General features: G+C 41.8%; 1 protein-coding gene across 1 annotated transcript in view; it reads right to left on the bottom strand.

Annotated features, from left to right (window-relative positions):
• Positions 1-546: 546 nt before the first annotated feature.
• The window catches only part of LOC136866783 (carbonic anhydrase 1-like), a 43,910-nt gene continuing 18,481 nt past the window's right edge, over positions 547-25,975 (bottom strand). Inside the window, exons 5-7 of the mRNA XM_068226842.1 lie at positions 14,766-15,022; positions 6,282-6,506; positions 547-648 (exon numbers count right to left, since the gene is read on the bottom strand). Of these exons, the coding sequence (XP_068082943.1) occupies positions 547-648; positions 6,282-6,506; positions 14,766-15,022 (584 nt within the window). The remainder of the gene's footprint in view (positions 649-6,281; positions 6,507-14,765; positions 15,023-25,975) is intronic.

Here is a 25,975-nt window from a genome sequence, read left to right as displayed (position 1 = left end):
TGGAGAGCGATTACACAACTATCAAACCATTTTCTTCGCACACCATCTACTGTAAGCTATAATATGGAGGCTATAATGTTTTTCTTTCATTAGCTAACCCCGGATTTTTAATTGTGGCATTGAAAGTGGGAGATACCGGGAAGCGTTCTCTTAAAGTGCTGTCATCATCATCAACAGTACTAGGAAGAACCGGTGTGTGATTCGTAGATACGGAAGATGTAGTAGTAGGTTCACTCCTGGAGGAGGAATGAATATGGAGAATATCACGGTATCCCCGTACATCGAATCCTAACGAAACAATCCCTCAGTATGCACATGTTATACCCTGGTGCCAATGAACACAGTCCTTGAGGATGTTTCATGGTTATTTTCCGGCAGTGTAGAAAGTTTCTTTATATAACACAGTGTAAGTTCCTTAAAGCTATAGTCAATTCATAAAATAAACAAAGATATTGCTCTTTCATAATATTTTAATGGACACGTCACTACTTTCACAATCGCACAAGACACACACAGTCACATGAACACTTCTGTTAGCTGCAGACTTCACTCGTAGTAATAAACATGGCGACAATTCATATGTTGAACAGGACGTGAATTGTAAAAAATTGGCCCGTCCTTGCTATGTAAACGACGAAACTGAGCAACCTGAAATATGAATGGAAAGTACAGTTTAGTCCTATACATGTTCAACAGATATTCATTCAATACTGCGCTGCGTGGCGCAGTAATGAGAAATTACTCGCGAAACGTTTTATTAAGATGAAGGCACTCATGGAATGTAAGGTATCAGCTACCCAGTAAGGATATGAGATGGTAGAAAATCATAATACACTCATGTCCATAAAAACCAGAACACCTTGAAAGACTAGAGATAGGAAGTTTTCACAATGCATGTGCATTGGTATGTTCCGCAGAAATGATTAGCATTTGAACCATATCGGCCCTCAGGTTCAAGGTCCACATAGATATGTCAGCGTACCACCACCGACTGGTAAAATGTACCTGCGGCTCTCGTGGTCGCTATAAACTGAAGATAATGGATCAATGTGACTTGAGTAGAATTGCAGAATGCCTTGCAGACGTATACGAGAACCGTACCGTCAAATGAGTGAGTTTGAAAGAGGTGCATTATTGGCATGAGAGGACGTGACAAATTCATCCGGGAAATTGCTGCTCGTTTGGGACGAAGTGTGTCGGTAGTGCAACGGGTGTGTAGATAATGGTTGACAGAAGGCCGTAGAACACGACATGAAAGATCTGGTCGCACCACCCAGACAACCGCCCCCCCCCCCCGAGAAGATCGACACCTCATCCGAATGGTATTGCAGGACAGACATGCGTTCTTCTCGGCTCTGGCGTAACAGTGGAACAGTGTAACACATCGTACACTATCAGGAGTGACAGTCCGTCGCCATTTATTACGGTCTGGGTTACCGGCGCGTCGTCCACTTCTCCGTCTACCTTTGACTAATGTGCATAAACATGCTAGACTGCAATGGTGTATGCAACGACGTCATTGGGGACAGGAATGGCAGCAGATAGTGTTTTCGGACGAATTCAGGTTCTGTTTGTTTGAAAATGATGACCGCATTTTGGTTTTCTGCAGAACGGGGAAGAGGCATCACATTGACTGCATTCGCACAAGAAATACAGCGCCAACTCAAGGGCTTATGGTGTGGGGTGCTATTGGGTACAACCACAAATCACAGTTGGTGCGTGTCCAGTTTGACCTACGTGAATGACGTCCAGCGACCCGTAGCCTTACCCTTTCTGCACGACAACCCAGACGCCATATTTCAGCAGAACAATACGCGAACACATGTTGCTGCACGAACACGCGCCTTCTTTTTTTCGCAGGATGTCAGCCTGTTGCCCTGGCCCACCCGATCACCGAACTTGTCGCTAATCGAAAATGTGTGGGATATGGTGAAACGGGGGGAGCGGCGCTGTGACCCAATGACAACCACCAAAGATGAACTGTGGAACCAGGTGAATGCAGCATGGATGGCTATACCTCAGGACGCAATTCGCGCCTTATACGCGTTGATGCCATCACGCATGGAACAAGTTATCAGTGCACATGGGGGATCAAGTGCCTACCAGGCAACAGGACAGATGATGAACCTAGGTGACTGAAATGCTAATCGTTTCTGCAGAACATACTAATGGATATGTCCTGTGAATATGAATTTCCTATCTCTAGTCTTTCAAGGTGTTCTGTTTTTGTTTTTTGTTTTTTTTATGAACACGAGTGTATAAATATTCTTCGTCCGGCTTGGATCGGGATGTATTCTATTATAGACAGGTTACCAACGTTTCGAATTCATTGTATTATTCATTAGTTTGGTAATTGAAATAGGATACTCCGTCCTTAAGAAGAAACCCGAACACACAATATCTTGCAAGAATAAGGCCCATACAACAGTTCCAGGCTTCTTACAGAAGGGAACGACCATGTCTAGGGAAACTCTAAGAAGCGTCTTAGCATTTCTGGTATGGCTAGGAATTGAACATGGGAAGCTAAATACATCGAAATGAGCAAAGCTAAAGGCATGAAGATCCACTTAAATATATGACGGACGTAGATAAATGGTGTGTATGTTTAGTCCTCAGCCCGAAGGCTGGTTGGATCCTCAACAGCTCCGCAATCAGCTGTCATAGATGGCCTAGGCATCACTGAAGAGGCGTACTAGGGAAATGAGGAGTGAGGTAGTTTCCCGTTGCTTTCCTCACCGAGCCAGACGTTGCTATTACATATCAGTCTGCCAAGCCCACTGAAATGCATGCACCAACCGACCCTATGAGTAATATTTTCACACCATTCATAGCAGGGACTGGCTGCACAAGGAATTGCATTACTAGCATCACTCATACCTCAGTCAGTTTCATTTTGTCAAAGCTAAGGATAAAGCTGAGACAGATCAATGAAAGTAACGAAATTGCTCTAGCCCATACCAGAAGACATAGTTCACTGTAAACACTAGGTCCTACCAGCAAAGGCACAGGTAAACAGTATCTCAGAGTTTAATCCTCCATAAAAGACATTGAAGTAATCCTCTGCTGATTACGTCGGAGCGATTTAAAAGTATTTTAGTCGTTTCGGTTATTAATACTACCGTGTATTTAAAATATTGACAGCCTGTACATAACGTACTATCTACTGAACGATCCAACTCGGATGGAGAAAACCACATATTGAGTAACACAATGTTTAATCTCAAATGCAGTAGAAAATTGGTCTATGAGAAGTTGTGTTTTTGGCCATAACTTCAATTAGACCTATTAAGCTATCTCGTCTATATTTAGAAAAACTTTAGCTCACCCATCATTAAAGTAGAATAATTGTGTAAACGTATTTTTGTCAGTACTTTAATATGAAATACCGGTATGTGTATCACAGGTCTCTGGTAAGCACCTTTTTACTGTAGAATCAAGGAAGAAATACAGCCGCTCGCATAAGTATTCGCCCGCGCACGTCATGTTGAGGACAATAACCATTAGCACCAATACCATAAAGAATTTAATTGTAAACAAATAGCAGTATGTTTCATTTGCCATCTGAACATCTGAGAACATAATGTATAGCACTCTAAGCACTGGCATTTGAAACAATTAGAAAACAATCGCACTGCTTGCATAAAAGTCACGTTGCAAAAGTATTCGTCCACAATAAGAACTCAAGGAATGTACGTTCATTTCCGAAGTATCAATAGCGCGTCGAACGTCCTTTGGAAGCAATCACGGCTTGAAGGCCTTTCAGCCTGGATACAAAGTTTTCCTGTCACTTCTGGGCCTATTTTATGCCATTCTTCCATGAAGTATTGCTTCAGAGCGTCTTTATTTGTAAGACGCTGCTTGTTCAGTTTACATTTTAATTCCGCCCACGAATGCTCTATGCGGTTTAAGTCTGGGAACTGGGGTAGTGTTTGCAGCACATGAGGTGTATTGTAAAGTAGACATTCCCAAACAACCCGAGCAGTGTGCTTAGAGTCATTATCAATGCTGGAAGAAGTACCCACTAACAAGACCTAACTTTGCTATGCTGGGTGTTAAGTATTGCTTTATTATATTCAAATTCAGCATCTTATCCATCAGTTCAGGTATTAAATGGCAGTTACCTGCCCCAGCCGCCGACATACAACCCCATACCATAATGGAACCTCCTCTATATTTTACGGTTGGTTGTAGATTTTCACTTTGGAGCTCGGCGTTCTTCTCCATACACGGCGCTTTTCAGATCAATGAAATAAACAGAATTTGCTCTCGTCATTAATCAACACGCGTTTCCAAAACGCCGGTGGCTTCCTAACTTATTCTTTGGCGAACGCCACCACTTCTTACGGTTCACCGCACTATATATATATATATTTCGTACGGCATGAGGATACATTGTTACAATTTGATTATTTACAAATATCTGCATTGCTGCTAAAGCTGAATGTCCAGTTTTGTTATCCAACTCACAGCTTCACCACTGGCCTCGTGGATGTCCTTTATTATCCCACTGAATCTTCGGAGTGGGCACTCTGTGACGATATGTTGAACGGTCTGAGGCACGTCAGAGCAGTCGCAATAAGGCTCGCTGGTAATCTTCCACTTGTATTTCCAGAAGTTGCATCTGCCATGTTGAGTTCTGATCCGATTAAGTGATGACCAGATTTTTCTGGATAAGTTGAAACCAGGAGGTTGCATAACTGGATCCGAAATTAGACCTAATCTGTCAGGGTTTGAAGCAGCCCACCCATCGCGCCAGGCAGTGTTAGTATGAATTTCATCTTGGGCTAGCCTCTTTCCTAGTAACCAAGAAGGGTTCCTGGATTTCAGCTTGAGATCTTCATGTAAGCAGTCTTGATGCATTGGTAGAAGAGGATTGTCACAGCATTTAAGCCATTCTTTCTTCAGTGCCATTTGTCTTCGGAGATGAGGATGTGGAATATTTGAAAGAACTGGTAACCAATCCAAAGGTGTGGATTGGATGGTTCCTGATATAGTCCTCATTGTATCGTTTAACTGAGTGTCTATCTTCTTTGTATGGGCACTGTTGAGCCATACTGGGCAGCAGGATTCGGCTACTGGGTATACTAACGCAAGTGCTGTAGTTCGGAGGGTGGATGCAGATGGGCCCCAGCTTGTTCCTGTGAGTTTGTGCAGGATGTTATTGCGGGTTTTGATCTTGGCAGATGTTTTGCACTTATCCGGTGCTTTCTCCGGCTTGTATGCCCCTGCAAACCCAGCTCTGGGTAACACACGTCATACGGTGCCGGTGCTGAAGTTCTTCCTAGTGGAGGTTTGTACATCTGTACGGAACACAGGTCCAGACACATGGGGATTTTGCTGGCCATCCAGTTCTTGTTCTGTTAAGTACAATTGTACTGGTCTTGAATCTCTGAATGATAGTTGCGTCTGTAGTTCACGGTACTCCTGTTTTCTCAGCAATTACTCTTTGAGAATCACCAATTTGGTGGAGTTGGATAATTCGATCGCGTTCAACAACAGTTCGTTAACTTATCTTACCCATTGTACTCGCGGCATGCACTAGATGTTGACTCACCGATACTGTCCGTATCACTGATTGACTGAGCTTCGTGATATGTCTGACTTCCTCAATGCTGTTATCATTATACAAGACAGTGCACAAGGCGGACGAATACTTTTGCGTTGCCATTTCCTAGCCCAACCGCACTTATTACTTTTTTATTAATGAGTATTGACGTGTAAGAAGGTATATTCTGCTTATTATTGTAAGCATATATTGCATATCCATAAGCCTCCGTGGCTCAGGCGGCTGCGCGCCGGCCTCTCACCGCTGGATACCGTGGTTCAAATCCCGGTCACTCCATGTGAGATTTGTGTTTGGCAAAGAGGAGGCAGAACAAGTTTTTCTCCAGGCACTCCGGTTTTCCCTGTCATATTTGATTCCAGAAACACCCATTAATACTTCATTTCATCTATCAGTCATTTATCATTGCACCAGAGGAGTGCGACAGGCTTCGACAGCCGGCACATTTCCTATCCTCGCCGCTAGATGGGGGCTTCATTCCATTCCTGACCCGGTCGAATGACTGGAAATAGGCTGTGGATTTACATTTTCATTGCTTATCCACTGCTTATTTGTTTTTGAACGTACCTTAAGCCCTGTAATTTATTTTTGGTCTTCAATATATGAAAGGGACAGATCGACGAATACTTAGGTGAGCGGCTGTATTTCAGGAACATAAAGAACAGAAAAAGCAGTATTCCACTACTTCAAGAAACTACTGTGTCAGTGGAGTTGGTACCTGTTGGCTGGAAATGGCGATAGGATCAGACTGGATGATCCACGTGACCACTTCACTGCAGGGTGGTTGTGTAAGGGATCCATTGTACGTATAGTAGCAGTGCTTGAAGGGCGCATACAACCAGTCCAGAGGAAAGGGCGGTATAGGCACGCAGCTCGAGGGGCTCGCCACTCGCCATAGATTGTTTACGATGTGGTCCAGGTACGGGTTATCCACCGCCGTTATCTGTGCATGAACAGGATCGAGGTATTAGCAATCATTGTAATTACTTCATTTTATCTTTAAAATAACAATTAAATCATCTGAGTCAGCGTGTCTCAGGGTCAGCCTACTCTAGTAGTTCTCAAATAGTTTACGTCTGGCTCCACACCCTAGCTTTATTTCTGTATCATAATAGAAGTCATTGTTTCAATTCTTATTCCGTTTAATTTGTGTTTTGTTCATTATAATTGTCAGGGTTTTTAATGTATAATATTATTTGTTTTTCGTCCCACTAACGATTTTCACAATTTTCGGAGAAGCCGAGGTGCTGAAATCTCGTCCCGCAGAAGTTCTTTAATATACCTATACGAGGCTAGCGTATTTAAACTCCTTCAAATACCACCGAGTAGAGCCGTGATTGAACCCACCAACTTAAGCTCAGAAAGCCAACACGCTCTTTTGAGCTACTCAGCCCGGCAATTGTCTTTTTACTCAAGATTTACGCTGCTTTGAAATACGTGTGCACAGTGTTGCCTGCTGCCGAACGGTCAACACTGTTTCTGGAATACAGATTTAATAAGTGCCTGTTAAAACAACACTCAGCAATTATTTTGAAGTTCAGATAATTAAAGCTTTGATCATTAAAAGCTCTCTTCTTGATGAATTTATTGTGGATTTCTAATAGAATTCATTTACACTAGTTTTAATTGTTAAATGTAGGAAAGAATAGTGTGCACCCTTTGGGGAACGAACCTCTTATCACAAGAGGGAGAGGTGACACACTCCAAAGGTCTCTGGTATGCACAGCTTCATTGCAGAACTAAGGAAGATTTATCGTATGAAGGTAAGGAATAACATTATTTAGGCTTACTGTATGCCACAGAGCAAGTGGCTCTGCGGTTTGTGACACGTCGCTGTCAGCTTACATTCGAGAGATAGTGGGTTCGAACCCCATTGTTGGCAGCCCTGAAGATGGTTTTCCGTAGTTTCCCATCTTCATACCAGGCAAGTGCGACAATATAGAAGTTTTGCCCCGTATGAACTAGGAATCAGAAATTCTCACTGCCATCTCGAGAAGGAAGCTAGAATATCTTGGTCATACGATGTGGAACAGTAAATACCAACTTCCACAGGTAATACTCCAATGGAAAATTAATGGAAAACGTGGTCCGACGCGAAGGAGGACATCATGGATCGGCAATTTGAGACCAATAACAGATCATGCTACTGATCGCCAAAGTACTGCGAGGACATGGCACATGAAGAAGAAGAAGAAGAAGAAGAAGAAGAATTGCTGGGTCTGTACTTTAATTAACACGGTCGCTTTCTCCCCATTTCTAGCCGTTTCCTATACCATCGTCGCCATAAGACCTATCTGTGTCGGTGCGACGTAAAGCAAGTTGTAAACACAAAAACAAGAAAAAAATTTTATGACCACTATAACGCACTGTGTACATCTATTCACAAAATTGTCGAATATTTCGAAAAAAAATATTTTTGCTGAATATGTTGAATTTATGCTTATATTTTATGATAGTGTCCTTTATTTCGGGCTGTTGTATATTTTGTTTGTTTCAAATTGAGCATTAATTATCGCCCACTTTGGCAGGAGACGTACATTTTCGACATATCACTTCTGTATAGCAGGATCTGATTTTCTGGACTTCCAGATGAGTCAATTTAACACAGTGTTCTGGCAGGTGACTGTAGATATAAATGTGTCTTAATATTGTGAGAATGCATCTGCGATACACTGATACTTCTTGAATAATTTATCAAAAGTGGATCACCGTCTACAAACAGATGGACTGAACTGAAGAAACATTAATGATACTGTTTTCTTATGCTGCGCTAAAATATTATTCTACTCATTTCGCAGTCAGTGAAGATGAACATTTCGTATTAAGTCTCGAGGACGAAGTTCAAAAAAGTATTATTATTCTTTATCCAATTACTCAGAAGATTCAAGTCCGGACGTTCGTCCTGTTAAGAATAAAACACTGACTGTTTTAATGGACTGATTTACTTTAGGATGATCCAGTTAGTACAGACACAGTTATAATCAACAATGAATGACAGCGCTACAGTAATTAGTGTCTATTGTCCTCAGAGCAGATGTCCAGCTGAGCAGTCTTCAACTGGAATGGACGTCCCCTTCCCCCTCCTAATCTTGATTGTCATGCCTCTCCTTTTACTTCACTTCACACAGTAGCTCTGTGAAGAGAGTTTCGAACACAAGTCTGTTGACTATCACAACGCACGAATACTGTGTTCACTTGGCTCGACTCTAGACAAGGCTGATAACTTGCACAATGACTGCTCCACACACTGAACTGCTCAACACACTGCCAAACGACAACTCTCCACTCCAACACTACTACACCAACATCCGCTCCAACAATTCACCACGATGACACTCCCTTTCCGACAACACTCCTCCAACATTATTCTCCAACTCTCTCTCTCTCTCTCTCTCTCTTATCAATAAATTCAATTCAATTCTCTCATCAATCATTCATCAATGGTCTGCATTGAGAGCTGTTGCCGAGGTGGCAGATTCCCTATCAATTGTTTACCTAGCTTTTCCTTAAACTTTTTCAAAGTACTTGAAAATTTATTGAACATTTCACTAGATAATGTATTCTGATCCTTTATTCCTCGTCCTATAAATTAATATTTGCCCCAATTTGTCCCCTTGAATTCCATCTTGATCATATTATTATCTTTCCTACTTTTAAAAGCTCCGTTCAAGGGGAGATGTAGGCAAAATTACGCTGCTGCAATTTTTCATTTTTTTCGGCTATTATTAGGAAACTGAAACTTAGCAATTGAAAATAGTATACTTTAAGGAATCCTACCAAACTTATTCAGTGCCATGACTTATTATTTTAAAAAATTATAATAAATTAAATTTAAAATTTTGAAGAAAAATGTTATGTACCCGTACCTATTTCTCTTACACCGTTGGCGATAGACATCTGAAATTCAGTGCAGCTTTAGTCAATATATGTACAAAGAAATCGGTGAAACAGAAAATGTTTGAAGTAAAGTAGTTTAAAAAACAAGGTATTTAAATTTTCATAACATTTTTGGGCCCTTTTTTAACGAAATTTTCATGATTGAAACATAGGTACCCCTTAATTTATCAAAATATCCCTCCACCAAAACCTTTTCTGAACTTACATTTAAAGTTATAATCTCTGATAGTTTCTGAGGGAAAGGTGCAGGAATGCGAAAAAATCATGTTCCTAGAAAAATGCATTTTAAGTTGGACACATATCACACTTGGCTATTGCCCTCAGAGCAGATGTCCAGCTGAGCAGTCTTCAACTGGAATGGACGTCCCCTCCCCCCCCCCTCCACCTAATCTTGATTGTCATGCCTCTCCTTTTACTTCACTTCGCACGCACCACCCACACTTCACACAGTAGCTCTGTGAAGAAAGTTTCGAACACAAGTCTGTTGACTATCACAACGCACGAATACTGTGTTCACTTGGCTCGACTCTAGACAAGGCTGATAACTTGCACAATGACTGCTCCACACACTGAACTGCTCAACACACTGCTAAACGACAACTCTCCACTCCAACACTACTACACAACATCCGCTCCAACACTTCACCATGATGACACTCCCTTTCCAACAACACTCCTCCAACATTATTCTCCACTAAAATTCACCACATGCGTATTCTGAGTCTCTTTCTTCAAGTAGTGGTTTCTTCCTCTTTGATGCCCTCATGTGCTGAGCAAATCTAGACAATGTTTCCACTGCTGCGTCTGCAGCAGCAACACGTTTGTCATCAATGTCTTTTAAAATCCACAAAGTGAAGTCACCTGGAGAGAAACCGAGGTTGCAAATTGTGTCAACTCTTTCAGAGTTGCCATTATTAAAAACTACTACTGCATCAAAAGCTGCAATCTGTACAACATTTGCTGATACAAATGTGGTTTTTGGGCACCTTTTCCAAATGAGACTGTTCAGACTCTCATTTCGATTTTGCGTCATTCCATGGACACATTTCTTCAGCAAGTCTGGGTGGCCTAAGACTCTAAAAGTAGGCTTTATTTCATTCATCACGGCTGCAGGAAGGTTATTTTTATGCTCAAATGGTTCTTCATTGATTTGTGCTTTTTTATATTTGCACCATGATTTCAGACACAAATCATGTATTGGGTGCTCATCTGTTGACAGCAAGTGGAAGTAAATAACCCACACTGCATTTTGCATTGTTTTCACATCCTGTAGGCTATGTTGTTCCTGATTGCCATACCATAATAGCTCTGAACATCATTTATTTTCTTGGCAGTGAGTATTTTTAATACCAAGTCGCTTCCCATCTTCCAGAGTTTTCCCTTTCGAATCAGCTACCACCTTCCTCAGCCTACTTCCCATCCGTTTCTGGATATGTCCTATGCATTCCAGTTTTTCAACTATACAGTCAGCTCCATACGGTTGACTTTCACACACTGCCTTGTAAACACTGGAGTCTCCATCTCCGAGATACTTTACATACCGAACACCGTACTTTTGGTCAGAACGACTAAATATTGCTTTCATTCCAGCAGCCTCCACACCGCCACTTGAACCACTATAGTTTTTACCACAGGTCTCTTCATGTTTCTTACTCCATACTCGATTTCCTCTTGCTTGTCATTATGTTTTTTTCCTAACAGCACACATAAGACAGTGCTTACTAACTATTTCTATGTACAACACTTTGCCTGTGTGCACAGAAACTACCGTCGATACACCATGAAGGGACTGGTGGCCTCGCTTCATCCATGTGCCATCACAAGATACACACAAATCAGTAGGTACACTATTCTCATTGTCACTCACAGCCTGTTTAGCTGCAGCAGTCATACTCTTCTCACAAACAACACTAGGCCTCTTCCAAATGACAGTATTTAGAGCAGCGTATTTTGTAGGAGGTGGTGACATATTCATAATGCCACAAAATAAGTTTGCACCCTCTCTCCCTACTCCAATACATCTCATTCCGTACACAATTCGAACGTTTACTTCATATTGCCAGTTAGCAGACCTTGAAATTTTCACAGACTTACTACTTTTGCAGTTATCGCACACTATTTGGAGACTACAAGCAAGACTTCGCTTTCCATCATCAATAAGATGCATACTCTGACTTCCACACTGTGTACAACAACATGCAATATTTATAGCAGCAGAGAGAAGTACAGTGTTAACTAACATAAAACCACTATTTAGGCCTATGCCACATTTCACACGCTCTTCAAACAGTCCAAGTTTCAGTTTCTGACGGGAGTGTGGTATTCACTGGGGGAACGATATTTCTAGCATTGTCTCCTGCAGATTCATCCGTTATTGGTGAAGTAGGATTTCTAATCTCATTTGCGAAACGCGTCTTGTTTCTTGACGTTATATTCTCTATTTGAGTCTTCTTAACTTTCTTAAATAACTTAGATGATCTTCCAATAGCTGATTAACAAATACACATGTAGCAAAAGACTTTAGTCTATGTATTTTACGTGATGTTTACATGGAAACAGTTTCAACAATAACAAATCACAAAACGACAAACACACAGCTTTCTAGATCATTGCCCCAGTCTTGCCTACAAGAATAGTGCAAAAAAGTAACAGTTCTTGAAAGTACCTGCAAGAAATTGGAATAAAACTTACAAGCAGGCAACTACTCTTTGCCAGGTGGGCGTAGCAGAAATGCACGTACGTGAATTTTTATTGTTTTATGGCACTTAGGTACACGTTTTCGCCACAAAACTTTGGGAATATGTTTATGAGACTCTGTGCTATGATAAAATAATTTCTTAGAAAAATGTATTTTCGAGTCATATTTTGTCTACATCTCGTCTCAAGCTTATTCATCTGCTTATGTCATTCCACGCCATCTCTCCACTGACAGTTCGAAACCTACCACATAGTCGCGCATCTCATCTCCATACTCCCAAGTCTTTCCAGCGCAAAGTTTGCAACATTTTCGTAATACTACTCCTTTGTCGGTAATCACCCAGAACAAATCGTGCTGCTGTCCTTTGGATATTTTCCAGTTCTTGTATCAAGTAGTCCTGGTGTGCGTCCCATACACTACTTGATACACTATATTCTGGTTCGCAGTGAGCCTGCGTTTATATACCTGGTGATGAGGTCCCAGTAGGGCTCTCTCACAATTCTCTTTTCCGTCGGCCGGGTGACACCTCACCTATAATTTCGCACCCCGCCGACCCTAATAAAGCAAATAGGCTGGCACCGAGATGGAGGTCGGCCTTTCCTATACATACACTTGCCTCGTTTGCGATGTCCACCTCGACATTCCGGAAGAGGATATCCTCACTACCCTTCGACCATCTGGAGTCCATTGTGTTTCCCGGCTCCTGGCCGGCCCAGACAGAACCTTCCGACGCAGTACTGCACTATTTGGCCTCTTCATCCGACCGGGACCACATCATTCATCATGGCACACTGATCCAAAATCGTCTTCATCGAGTGGTAGCTACGCCCCCAAACATCATGGCACAGTTCCCCGCCAGCGATCAAGAAATGCCTGCAGCAACAACGCCTCCTTCATATCGCTCACCACCCCTACCTTCGCCTTCTCACTACACCTCCCTTGTCATTACCATCACTACTACCACCACCACCGACACTTCTGCCCACACCTCCCCTAACGTTCCTCTCACAACTTTCGTAATGTCCCATCCTTTTCCCCTTATGACGTTTCCTCCTCCCCCCCCCCCCCCCGTTTCTCCTTCCCTTGCTCAACATCCCACTCAGCCCCAGCCGCCGGCCGAGGAAACTATAGCACATCGCCTATCATCGTCAACACCACCGACAGAACAACAGCCAACTTCCAGCTGCGTCGTCCGTGGAGTAGACCCTGGTCTTCCTTCTGACTCATCGTCCATACCCTTCCCCAATCAGGACTTCCGGTACAACGCGCCTCCCGAATCTTCAACGCCGATGGACCTACATACCTGCTGCGGCTCCATTTACCGACGCCTGACGACGTTCAATGCCTCGTCCATCATGGCTTACATCTCTACGGCCGTCACCACCGTGTTGAATATTCCCGCTCTACTCCCCAACCCTTGAACCGACCTCCCTCACCTCGTCGACGACCTCAGCCTACCCCTCCTCCCCACTATTCTACTTCCAATCACCATTTTCCCCCACCTTCATCCAGTTCCTTTTTCCCACATCTGCTGCCCTCCGAAAATCTTCGCCTTCTCCTTACGTCACTTGCCTTCCCCTCCCTTTATCACCTCTTTGCTCTCCACTTTTTCCCTAGCACATCTCTTTAAATCTAGTTTCTCTATATAGTTGTATGATTCATCTGTACTGTACTTAATTCATACTCAACTAATAAAGGCATATGTATCACTACACCTCACTTAGCCAAGAGGCTCCTACCTCCCATATTTTTTCACACCACCTTTTCCCATCTCCTGAGGCTCCTACCTCCCATATTTGTTCATATCACCTTTTCCCATCTCCTATTTTCACACATATCTCCAACCCTGCCCAAGCTCCTGGCCAGAGGGAGGGCGTAACCCTTCAGGTGTCTTGCCCCACCCCTTCCAGGTGGGGAATGAAAACTGTTCGCACGCACGCACGGTCCCAGTACCTTCGCTTTCCAGAAACTCCGTAGAAACACGAGACAGGAAGAACAATACAAGCAGAGGCTGTCACATTCTCTCAGGCCGGCCAGGAGGGCTCAAGCCTGACTCGCTCATTCCTTCCAGAAAATACCGAAGAGGCTACAACAGGGCTGACAGTCGCATGACCGCGCAACACTACGTACCTGAGCTACCACTCATTCTAAAACGGAGTTCATAGTATTGTCCGGTATCATTAATAAAGTTAATCATGATACGCTCCATAGACTACTTCTACGGTTTTCAGAGATTTGTGAGGGGTCGTAAAGGGGAAAGGTAATTAAAACTATCTGTATCTTCTCTTATAAATCAGGAACATTCCTAGGTGGGTCATCTGACCGGAAAATTGATCTTTTCCATATGCCTCGAATTACGAGAGAAGAATCAGTCATGTTTTGTGTCCTTCTGGCAACCTGTATTCATCAACATGTTCGAAAATCTACAATGCGTGAGACGTGACGGTGCACATTTTGGAAACATGCTCTACCATATAGTTAGAAACGTGTTTCGATCGTATTATAATGACATATGTTGATATTCAGAGCACATTTGTAATTTCAGTACATTACTGTTTGTTTTGCCGCGTGCTGTATTTATTACTAACACAATGAAAAATAATTTACCTCGAACAGAAATGCGAGTATGACGATGCCGTCCTTGGCACCCACCATGACCACATCCATGGGGTGACGAAAACCTCTCTTACAGTGTAGCATCTGCAGCTCAAGAGGATAGCTCAAGTAGTCTATGGTGTGTTCGCTGCCATCATGGTCCGATGGCCCCCAGTGGAAACTCATGCTGTGAAATTCGTAGCTGAACTCCAGGGGACCGCCGGTTATGTGAGGCTGCAGGTTGCTAGGCCACTCGCCCCTTATTACCGCTGTCAATAAAGACTGTAAGTCACTGATTATATATATTTAGTATTATCTTAGAAATAATGTTAAAAATGTTAATGTTAACATTTTGCTTAAAAGTGATTCATAACAGTGCACATTAATATAATTTGTATATTTAAGCTAAGTTGTCTTATATCCTACCCGACTGTGCTGGAACTTTATCTTGCAACCAGGGTCATTTCCCTACTGAAACATATCCCATCATAGCTGGCAAGCACTCACTACATGTTCATCTTTGTACTAAACCCCTGACCCCCATAGCTAGTAACAACAAGGAACACTGAGCGAGTTGACCGTGCGGTTAAGAGCACACAGCTGTGAGCTCGCATCCGGGAGATAGTGGGTTCGAATCCCACTGTCGACAATCCTGAAGATGGTTTTCCCTGGTTTCCCATTTTCACACCAGGCAAAAACTGGGGCTGTACCTTAATTAAGACCACGGCCGCTTCCTTCCCATTCCTAGACCTTTCCCGTCCCATCGTCGCCATAAGACCTAGCTGTGTCGGTGCGACGTAAAGCCACTAGAAAAAAAAAGCATCTTTTAGTACTGAAGATGAACGCCTCAGTTGGTTAATTAATTATTTCCTGTCATATATTAAGAAACTTCAAATGCATTTGGAGAAAGTAAAAAAGATTCATGAGAGAAATGTATCAGGCATAGATCTTGACTACCCAATCCACTGTGGCCTGCGTAAAGTATCTCATAAGTATATATTTGCATTATGCATTGACGAGGAACCTAACGAGCTATTCAGCTACCTAAGACGCAAAGCGGAATAAAATGACATTATGGTTCGTGTGGCAAAAAAAAAAAAAAAAAAAAAAAAAAAAACACCAGACTGTAAAGGCTGTTTAGAACATATCTGTTCTCCAGCTACTCAAAGTCCAACATTGTGTCTTATTCGTTTTCAAGATCGAGGAGCCCTCAGATACCGAAAATCATCGTCTGTGGCACTTCTGCAGTGAACGACGGAATTTGTCACCTCCGCTACGCAATAATTGCCCCAAAGAGAGTTACTAAAAGGTGTACGTTTATTTTTTCGAAAGACATGTTCAACAGTGAAATTAAGTGTGGAAAGTGTAAAGGCGACAAACCACCCCTTTTTCTACTATGAAAACTTCTGAGACCTCTGTTAGACAACATTGCTTTGAGCCACTCAAGTAGAAGAGAGAAAGTTTTGAAACTTGATAAGAAGCCCCTGTGGGTATCCCCTGCCTGTCGTAAGAGGCGACTAAAAGGGGTCCCAGGGGCTCTGAACTTTGGAGCGTGGTTTGGCGACCACGGGGCCCTTAGCTGAGTCCTGGCATTGCTTCCACTTACTTGTGCCAGGCTCCTCACTTTCATCTATCCTATCCGACCTCCCTTGGTCAACTCTTGTTCTTTTCCGACCCCGACGCTATTAGGTTTGCGAGGGCTAGGGAGTCTTTCATTTTCACGCCCTTCGTGGCCCTTGTCTTCCTTTGGCCGATATCTTCATTTTTCGAAGTGTCGGACCACCCTCTGATTAGTGTTATATAGAGGATGGTTGCCTAGTTGTACTTCCTCTTAAAACAATAATCACCACCACCACCCCTCAAAAGGAAAGTTTTGAAACTTCAGTGACATATCCAAGCCAATGAAGCACCGCTCTATAAATAAAGTACTGTCAATACTCCCAAAAACATTAAGTTCTTTTTATTTAGGATATATTATTTACTTATTGACATATACGGCCATGCGAACACAAGAGGGCAAGAACGCGATCCTAGCGGCTGAATGGTGAACTGGGAAGCAGCCCGTTTCCCCGGCATTTCAAGGCCTTGTATTATAGCGTAGGCAACGAAATAAAGTAAATCGCCATATTGGACACTGCTGCTCTCTGGCGATAGATATGCAATATACGTAGATACAGAGGGCGAATTAAACCAACACAATAAACATAACTTCTATGAATTCGAGTCCCAACACACAAGAAATATCAACTCGCTGGACATGGGTTGGCACATCTTAAAGTGAAATATTTTTTTAAATGCAATTGATGAACTCAATAGAATTTTACTGTAAACTTATGTTCAAAGATGTTTTCCACAAACATGAGGAGAAACAACACGCGTTATTTCAGTTCAACATATCCGAAGATATTTGCAACAGAACTTTGCCCTAACGGTAACTACGTGACATTCCACACAACCAGTGCCAAAATACCAAAGATGGGTACTGCGTTTGAGCCAGTAATCATTCATATCAGACACACATTCAGTGCGACGGGTTCCCAAGTTAGGAACACGATTGTTCTCCATTATCTGGGAAAAGGAATGCCTGTCATATACCAAATTCACTCAGTTAATTGATGATTCTTGGAGATAAGTGACGCCCCGTTATGTTCGCACAGTCAGTATTGAGAGTCCCAGGTTCGATTCCCGACCGAGTAAGGGATTTTAGCCGCGTCTGGTTAATTCATCTGACTTAATTACTGTTTTTTGTGTCTGTCCCAATGTACTCCTCTTCATATATTGTACATACAGCACATCACACTACCAACCACCACAGAAACACTACGAGTAAAATCATCCATCCACAGATGATTGGCATCCGGAAGGTCAGCCGGCCGTCAAATCGGGCCACGTCCACATGTGCTAAACAGTTCGCACTCTCACCCATCCAAGATGTGGGGAAAATGGCGGAAGAGTAAGAAATAGTGAGATCCCGTAATGTGACGTTCTAGTGCGTCAAAGCCCAGATGGAAACCGTCAAGTTGGGCTCAGAAAGCTAGCGCGCTTACCGCCTGTTCAGCCCAGACGATGCAAGTAACAATATTTTTGTAACCCGTACCAGAAGACATAGCGCAGTCCAGCTCCTTGGTTGAATGGTCGGTGTAGAGTCGCCAGGTTCGATTACCGGCCGGTCGGGAATTCTAACCACGTTTGGTTTATTCCTCTAGTTCGGGAGCTGGATGTTTATGATAGGCTTATTATATATCTTCATTTGCAAACGATCAGGCTGTCAACCACCAATGAAACGCTCAATAGTGAATATCCCCCTCCACATGGTGTTGGTGTCAGGAAGGGCATCTGTCCGTAAAACTAGACGTAGTCCACGTTAGTGCCGACCCCGGTAAAAAGTCCCCGAAGAAGGACCATTAGACATAGTGCACCCGACAGGGGCATGATCCAAGGACCTTTGGTTAGGACTGGCCATTTAAATTGCAGACGCAATGCTATTTGAGGAAAGGAATATCGAAGTTAATTAATATCAATATCATTGAGACCAATAAAATAAGTCTACAAAATTCATTCGACAGAATTTTATTATTTGCGATCTATTGTGCAATATCTTTCTTTGTCCAGCGGGAGAACCAAGCCCGTGAAGTCTTGGGTGGGGCTGCAATCGGTGGTTCACCGTGCCGTAACTTGAGAGAAATCATCCCTACCTCACGACCAAGAAATCGAGGGGAGGCAAACTTTTTCGAAGCGAAATATGGAAGCCATCCTTAATCCAGCCTAGCCAACGTGATTATCTACGATGTGGAAATTAATAAAATCTGAATTCTGAAGTCGTCTTCCGATTTAAAAGAGATAACGGTAATTGGGGCATTTATTTAGAGTGTTTAATGTCTTCTTGGTTGATAACTTACGGTTGGAGAAAGAATACTGTGTTATTTCTGCGTGGAAAATTACCAGGGGCCATCTGGTTTCTGTCAAAACACCTCCTTAATTCGGAAGTTTACCCTAGTGTGGAAGGGGAAGCAGGACAATCTTTACTTAATTACAGGAGATTCGACGAAGAATAATCGTACGGAGGTGTCTCAATCACATCAGGTTAATACTGGTCATCTGATGGTCGTACTATTTGACCTCTAGTGGGCCGTGGATAGGCCATATGCAGATTTGGAGTGGGGGAAATTGCCTTCTTGTAAATACCACTGCCGTAGGCGCAGCTATTCATTCGGGACTCTCAGGCTGTGTTTAGCTGAGCTCCTATTAATCCTTTGTTTAGTGACTTCAAACTTAAAATTCAAATGCAATAGAGTAATTCGTGTGAATACTGCATAGAGTTGATATGCGTGACGCTAGTAATTAAACTTTTAAAACTGTGACCTGTCGCGAACACTTAGTTCGAATTGTAACATCATCATTATTATTATTATTACAGTACAACCGTGTCTGGCAGTAATAAATAAATAGTGGCTGAGAGGTACAAGGAATTTGATACCGAACCGCGGATTACAAAGTACTAATCCGAAATCGTGGCCGGACGCCAACGCTGAACGCAATTAAACATATTGTGAAAATAAATAGTGACGTGTTCTGTGCTCAGGATGCTGTAAGCGACTTCATCGACCAGGAAGCATGGACTTCCATCTTGAAGGTGAAATGGAGCCACCAGTGATCGCCTTGGTGCCAATGGGTCAGCAGTAAAACCCGATATGGATCTCCCTAGCTGACCAAGGTGTCATCAGATGATAGAGATGAACATTATTCATAATTAAATGACATGATTAGAAGGGACGGGAATTATTTATCATAAGCTGACGCTATAATGTTAGGGATATCATTGTATTTGAATGTATAAGTGCCAAAGATAAGCACGTAGTTTTATTTCTTATTTTATTTTAATTAATAACAGGTCTGAGTGATTTAATTGCAAATAGGGGAAACTATAGTCTGAGAGATATGCATGCGGTAAGAGATTTACTTATTTACTTAATTTTGGAAAAGTTGTAGTCAGTTAATGCGTCAGCAGATCAGTAGTTTAGTAGATTCAGGGACTGATATTTTAAGTTAGGTTGTAGTTCATCTAGTATTGATCATTTCATGAGTGGTATGTAATATAATTAAGCTACGTGAGGTGATCCAGAGTTACGACAGATGTCTATAGGACTGATACCCCATACCCCCATTGAAATATTTAGCTAGGAATGTTTCAATTCAAGATGGGTTGTTTGATCAGTTTATGTACGATTTAATTATGATTTAATTACCGTGTGACAATTTAATTATGGTATAAATATGAGTTAATTAGCGAGTGAATACTTAATGATGATTTCATTACCGTGTGACAATTTAATTACGGTGAGATTATGAGTTAATTAGCATGTGAATATTTAATTGTGAGTTGATTACCGTGCGACAATTTAATTATAAATTAATTATGTGTTAACCATAAATTAATGAGGGTTTGATTATGAGTTAATTATCGTTTGATTATTTAATTACGTTCTAATTATGAGGAGGTTTCCGTGTGATGGTTAGATATGATTCAGTTACCAGGTAAATCACGTAAGGAAGTCAGTGGACAGCCGAAATCAATAATAATAATAATAATAATAATAATAATAATAATAATAATAATAATAATAATAATAATGCAAATATTGGTATTATAAAACCGGTGTCGTGATATGTGATAGATGTGATATTTGAAATCATGGGTTGGCCATGAGTGCGATTTGAAGAACGAGGGATAGACCTCAGTATTATCGAGAGTGTACCTCGGGACGGGGTGTTTTAAAGAGATGGTTTGTTATGCCTGTGAAGGCCGAGGCTAATGACCATCCGTTGTGGGGGTGGAGATGCTTGACCTAGTGCCAGATGTGTTTGTTTATGTTTCGCCTCCAAGGGAGGGAGCTTTTAGCTGCGAAGCAGAGCCTGAGTGAACAGGCTAATATTTGGAAATATTCAACACGCCAGAATAATGTATTCGCTAATAAATGACACGGTAATTGGTACTAATATTTGTTAGATTATTATTATTATTATTATTATTATTATTATTATTATTATTCATTTGAATATAAATTAGCTAGGGTTTCCAGCGCCACATGTTCATCTCTGGGGTCTTCAGTTCAGTCCTCTACGTGAGCATTGGTATCCCACAATGCTAAAATGAAGGATGGGGTGCCTCACGTGTTTATTGTACATAATATGTGACTATTTATGTTGTTTTATGTGACATGTTTTGACTGTAATTAGCGTCGGCGGTGGTTCATCCCATCGGCACGGCGAATTGTGTTCCATTGAGGGTTTGGTTCGAACCAGGGTGTTTGATCCACATCTGTATAATTTATTTTATGATATTCCGTTGGGGAAATAATTGTGTGCTTTTAGAATAGGGATCACTCAGACCCGTTGCATGATTGTCAATGTCATTTGTCAATAATGTGAGATAGCTTCAGTATTTATGGTAAATGTTTCCGTTCACGCTGCGTCATGACATATCGCTTCGCGATAAATAATACTCGGATCTGTCATACAAGACTACAAGTCAATAAATAATCCACAACAAATGTCAATAAATAATGTACTTCATTTGTGTATATATGCGTCATCCCCATAGTTATCAGGATTTTATAAACCTTTTGCATTAACTTAAATTCTATACGAATGTGTTCTCATTATAGTTAGGTATACCCCGTTCTCCTACCCTGTATGCCGCTAATTTAAGATATGCGCCTATTTATTTTACCCAGTAACGCCCTGTAGATTTTCTCGCCGGAGCCTTTATGGGTAGGGGCGGGTACAATAGCAAACTGGAAACGCTTCTTTACATCTCACCAGATTTCGATATGGATATTTATTTATTTATTTATTTATTTATTTATTTATTTATTTATTTATTTATTTATTTATTTATTTATTTATTTATTTATTTATTTATTTATTAGAAAGTAAATGACTAATTACATTTAACAATCTACCCCCATCGGTCTGTCCTCGACAGCTCAAAAAGTTGCAATTCTCCTTTCTAACTCCGGACTCTCAAATATCCTGAATATGTTCAGGGAACAGGTTGTTTTTAGAACTACTTGCAAACAGGGCCAGAGACAAGACGATATTCAATCGACAAATTGAAAACTTAGCACCTAAGAAGAGCTAATTTTGCTCTGAGTTATCCGTACAGCGGGCAGTGTGAGAGTACGGGGAACTATTTTGTTAATAATAATAATAATAATAATAATAATAATAATAATAATAATAATAATAATAATAATTGCTTTATGCCCAACTAACTACTTTTGCGGTTTTCGTAGACGCGAGGTGCCGGAATTTAGTCCCGCAGGAGTTCTTTTACGTGCCATTAAATCTACCGTCATGAGGCTGACGTATTTGAGCACCTTCAAATACCACCGGACTGAGCCAGGATCGAACCTGCCAAGTTGGGGTCATACGGCCAGCGTCTCAACCGTCTGAGGCACTCAGCCCGGGGACCTTTTTGTTTTACTGAATTCTATCTTAAAGCAATACCTTTCATGAAGGCGTCTGATAAACACATCAGATGTAGGATACATTAAAATACCGAGCGGGTGGCTGCGAGGTTCGGATTACGTAGCTGTCAGCTTGCATTCGGGAGACAGTGGGTTCAAACCCCACTGTCGATAGCGCTGGTTTTCCATGGTTTCCCATTTTCACACCAGGCGAATGCTGTGACTATATCTTAATCAGGGCCATGATCGATTCCATCCCACTTCTAGCTCTTTCCTGTCCGATTGTCACCAGTAGACCTGTAGTGACCTCTTCTGGAGTGGAGTGACAATGTGAATCTCTATGACTTTTATAGAGTTCCCTCTGTATAACCTCTCTGTATTGTTGATATATGCATCTTGCGTCATGATATCCCACTGCTCTTTGCTCCAGCTTCACAGTTCTAAGTAATTAAATCTTATATGTTGGTTAGTGGTGACATTTAGGTGTATTCCTCTACGTATCAATTAACCATAGACCTATCTATGTCGGTGCGACGTAAAAAATGAAAAAAAACCCCAGTAATAACAATAACGCTACTCTACTCCATAACCACGCAGTTAATACAAACTTTAAATGACCTTAAACCTGTGACGATTACTGCTGCCCAATTCGAGTATCTGTATAAAATCTATTGGAGTATCGTGTGGTTAGTGTGAGTCTCTCATGTGATTTCTTTGGCTCATTGATTGACCACTTCAGGCTGAGTAAAACTCGTTCTAATCTCAGTCAAGGATAATAATCATTTGAAAAATGGTGGTGGTGTTCTAAGAGGAAGTACAACTCGACAATCATCTCCTATTAACACTAAAGAAGGCCATGCGGTTAGGGACGGGCAGCTGTGAGCTTGCATTCGGGAGAAAATGGGTCGAAACCCAATGTCGTCAGTTCTGAAGATGGTTTTCCGTGGTTTCCCATTTTCATGCCAGGCAGATACTGTGCTTTAATTAAGGCCACGGCCGTTTCCTTCCCACTCCTATCCCATCGTTGTCATAAGACCTATCTGAGTCGGTGCGACGTTAAGCAGATTGTAAAACTGTCAGCCTATACGACCGGGGTTATAGGTTGACCTAAGGAAGTCGGATAGAAGAGATGAAAATGAGAAGGCTGGCATAAGTGGACTGGAATCTGGAAGCGAACCTGAGCCCTGCGGGTAACAAGAAGAAGAAGAGAAGCGATAACCCCTTCATTTTGGGACTTGCTTACCTGAACAATTTCTTTAAACATTTCTCTCATTAAATAGGTTGTTGATAGAACAGGGTCCAACTTCTTTACATATACAGCTTCGAAAAGATTGTCCATCACTCGCCAAAGCTCGGCTTTGTTAATGGAGACGATATCGTATTAATTCAAGGGTGTAGCAACATAAGCGGCGCATGGGCGCCCTCAAGGGGGGGGGGGGGGGCGGGGGAGTAAGGGGGCGCTTGGAATTCTAAAAATGTTGATGTTCAATTGTTTAATATCATACCAGATTATTTCATAAACTGAACTTACTGACAGTCATCTAGCATCTGTTATAACCGGAAATTTATGTAAACAATTTAATGTTGCTGACGTTATATTGGTTTTTATATGCAAGAACATTGTTAATGTACCCCCTGGAAGAGATCTTGCGGGTGCCCATGAAGCGGCGTGTTATTACTGGCTGTTGGGCAGGCTTATGGATAATTATGGATGTGAATTTTCAAAGGTTAGAATGTACTGTAGCTACTTAAGCTTCTAGCAACTACTTGGTGAAAGTTGTCAGATCCAGATTTTTATAATCTGTATATTAACACTGGAATGTATACAGTATCTTAACCAGTGGATTGCCTTAGTACATAATAATCAAAACTAGATTCACTTTACTTTAAGGTAAATTCTCAACATAACAATTGCTTTACATAGACGAATAATATAAACTGTCAAATATTGAAATACAGGTAGACCTCGTTATACGCGATAGTTACGTTCCGCGGAATTGCCGCGCATACCGAATTCGCGTAAATCGAGAGTCATTCTATAAAATACATGGTTAGGTTTTCGTTTACTCACATATTAAGATTAAAATAGCAGAGATTCTTAGCATTTTTTACAAAAAAATAACCATTATCGTGTTTCTGAAACGCATTTAAATGCAAACTTATACACTTATAAATTTGATACTGAAACACGCAATAATAAACTAAACTCTGCATACAAGCTCTTGGCTTTACCTTGAAAAGCAGCTCCAAAAAAAGAGGCATGTGTTACTGGTTGTGATGCTCAGTTCAATCCATTCTTGCCATCGCTTCCGAGCGAGAATTGATCACTCTAGTCACACTTAAGTTAGTAGAAGATTGAGCAGTTTTTCGAATTGATTCCGCATTGTCACGAATAGTTCTCACAGTGGATTCACTAAGTCCCAAAGCACGCTGAATGTCAACAATACGTTTACCTTTCTCATAGCGATCCAAAACTTCTAACTTTGTTTCTAACGAAAACGACTTTGGTACCTGCTTCTTTCATTCGACGGGCACACTTTCTTCCCTTTTACTCAGCGTTTTAAATACGAAACCTATCAGGTGCACCTTCACAGCTCTACTGACCGGAACTGACGATTCACGTCTCGACAAACACGACAGAAGATGCGCGTAGAGGTTCGTATTCCCCGCCCCGTTTAACCTTGGCGCGCAACGTAGTGTACGTTACAGATTTCGGCACGTGTGTACCCGCCTTAAGGCATTACAGCTTCCACGTACCGTAAACGGATGGCAGCACTAAACATAAAACTGCAATCGCGTATATGCGAAATCGCGAATAACGAATCCGTGTATAACGGGGTTTACCTGTACATACCAATCAATCATCTGCAATTATATGAGTGAGTGAGTGAGTGAGTGAGTGAGTGAGTGATGATAGTGGTTAATGTTTTAAGACGAAGTACAACTGGGCAACCCCATCCTCTCTTAATACTAATGAAAATGGAAGTGGTCTGACCTTTTAAAGAGATGAAATTGCCATGAAGGGCGTGAAAATTGAAGACTCTCTAGGCCTCCCAAACCTATACTATCGGAGTCGAAAGAGAGCAAGAATTAATCAAGGTAGGTCGAATAGGAAAGTTAAAAGTAACGAGTGTGACAAAAGTAAGCGGAAGAAATTCCGCACTCAGATAGGAGCCTCACAGTCACCAACTCATGCTCCCAATTTGAAAGACCCTGAGGGTCCTCTTACAATCACCGCTAATGACAGGCAGGATATACCGTGGATCGTGGAAGTATTCCACCCCTCTCAACCACAAGGGGTGGAATAAATTGAAATTGACACCGGAAAGTGGAGGTCGCGGAAAAATCCTGCTCCACCTCCACTCTGAACAAGTATCACATGTAGTCAGAGAAATACTTTTGAACCCGGGATACAGGGGTGAAAGTCCGACATCTAACCGTTCGAGCTACCGAAAGGTCAAGGAATCATATGCATTGTATTGTCATCTCTATGAATAAAGTTGTAGGGGGTCCGCTGCCTGTAATTTCGTTTATTTTGCCAATTTTTCAGATATGTATCCGTTTTAGGTCAACTCAAGACCGTATCAGTCGGGTTTAGCTTTCGTGTCAGTCTATCCGTCTGTCCGTCTGTTCCACCATCACGGCGAAACGGCTGGAAAGATCTCGATCAAACTTCATATTTAGAGTATTCCCATCCGAGAGCAGGTTTAGATATGCATATACCGGGCGAGTTGGCCGTGCGCGTAGAGGCGC

This window comes from Anabrus simplex, chromosome 3, assembly GCF_040414725.1.
Source record: "Anabrus simplex isolate iqAnaSimp1 chromosome 3, ASM4041472v1, whole genome shotgun sequence".
NCBI lineage: Eukaryota > Metazoa > Arthropoda > Insecta > Orthoptera > Tettigoniidae > Anabrus > Anabrus simplex.
Note: the sequence above shows the minus strand (reverse complement) of the source record. Positions and strands in the feature narration are given on the sequence as shown.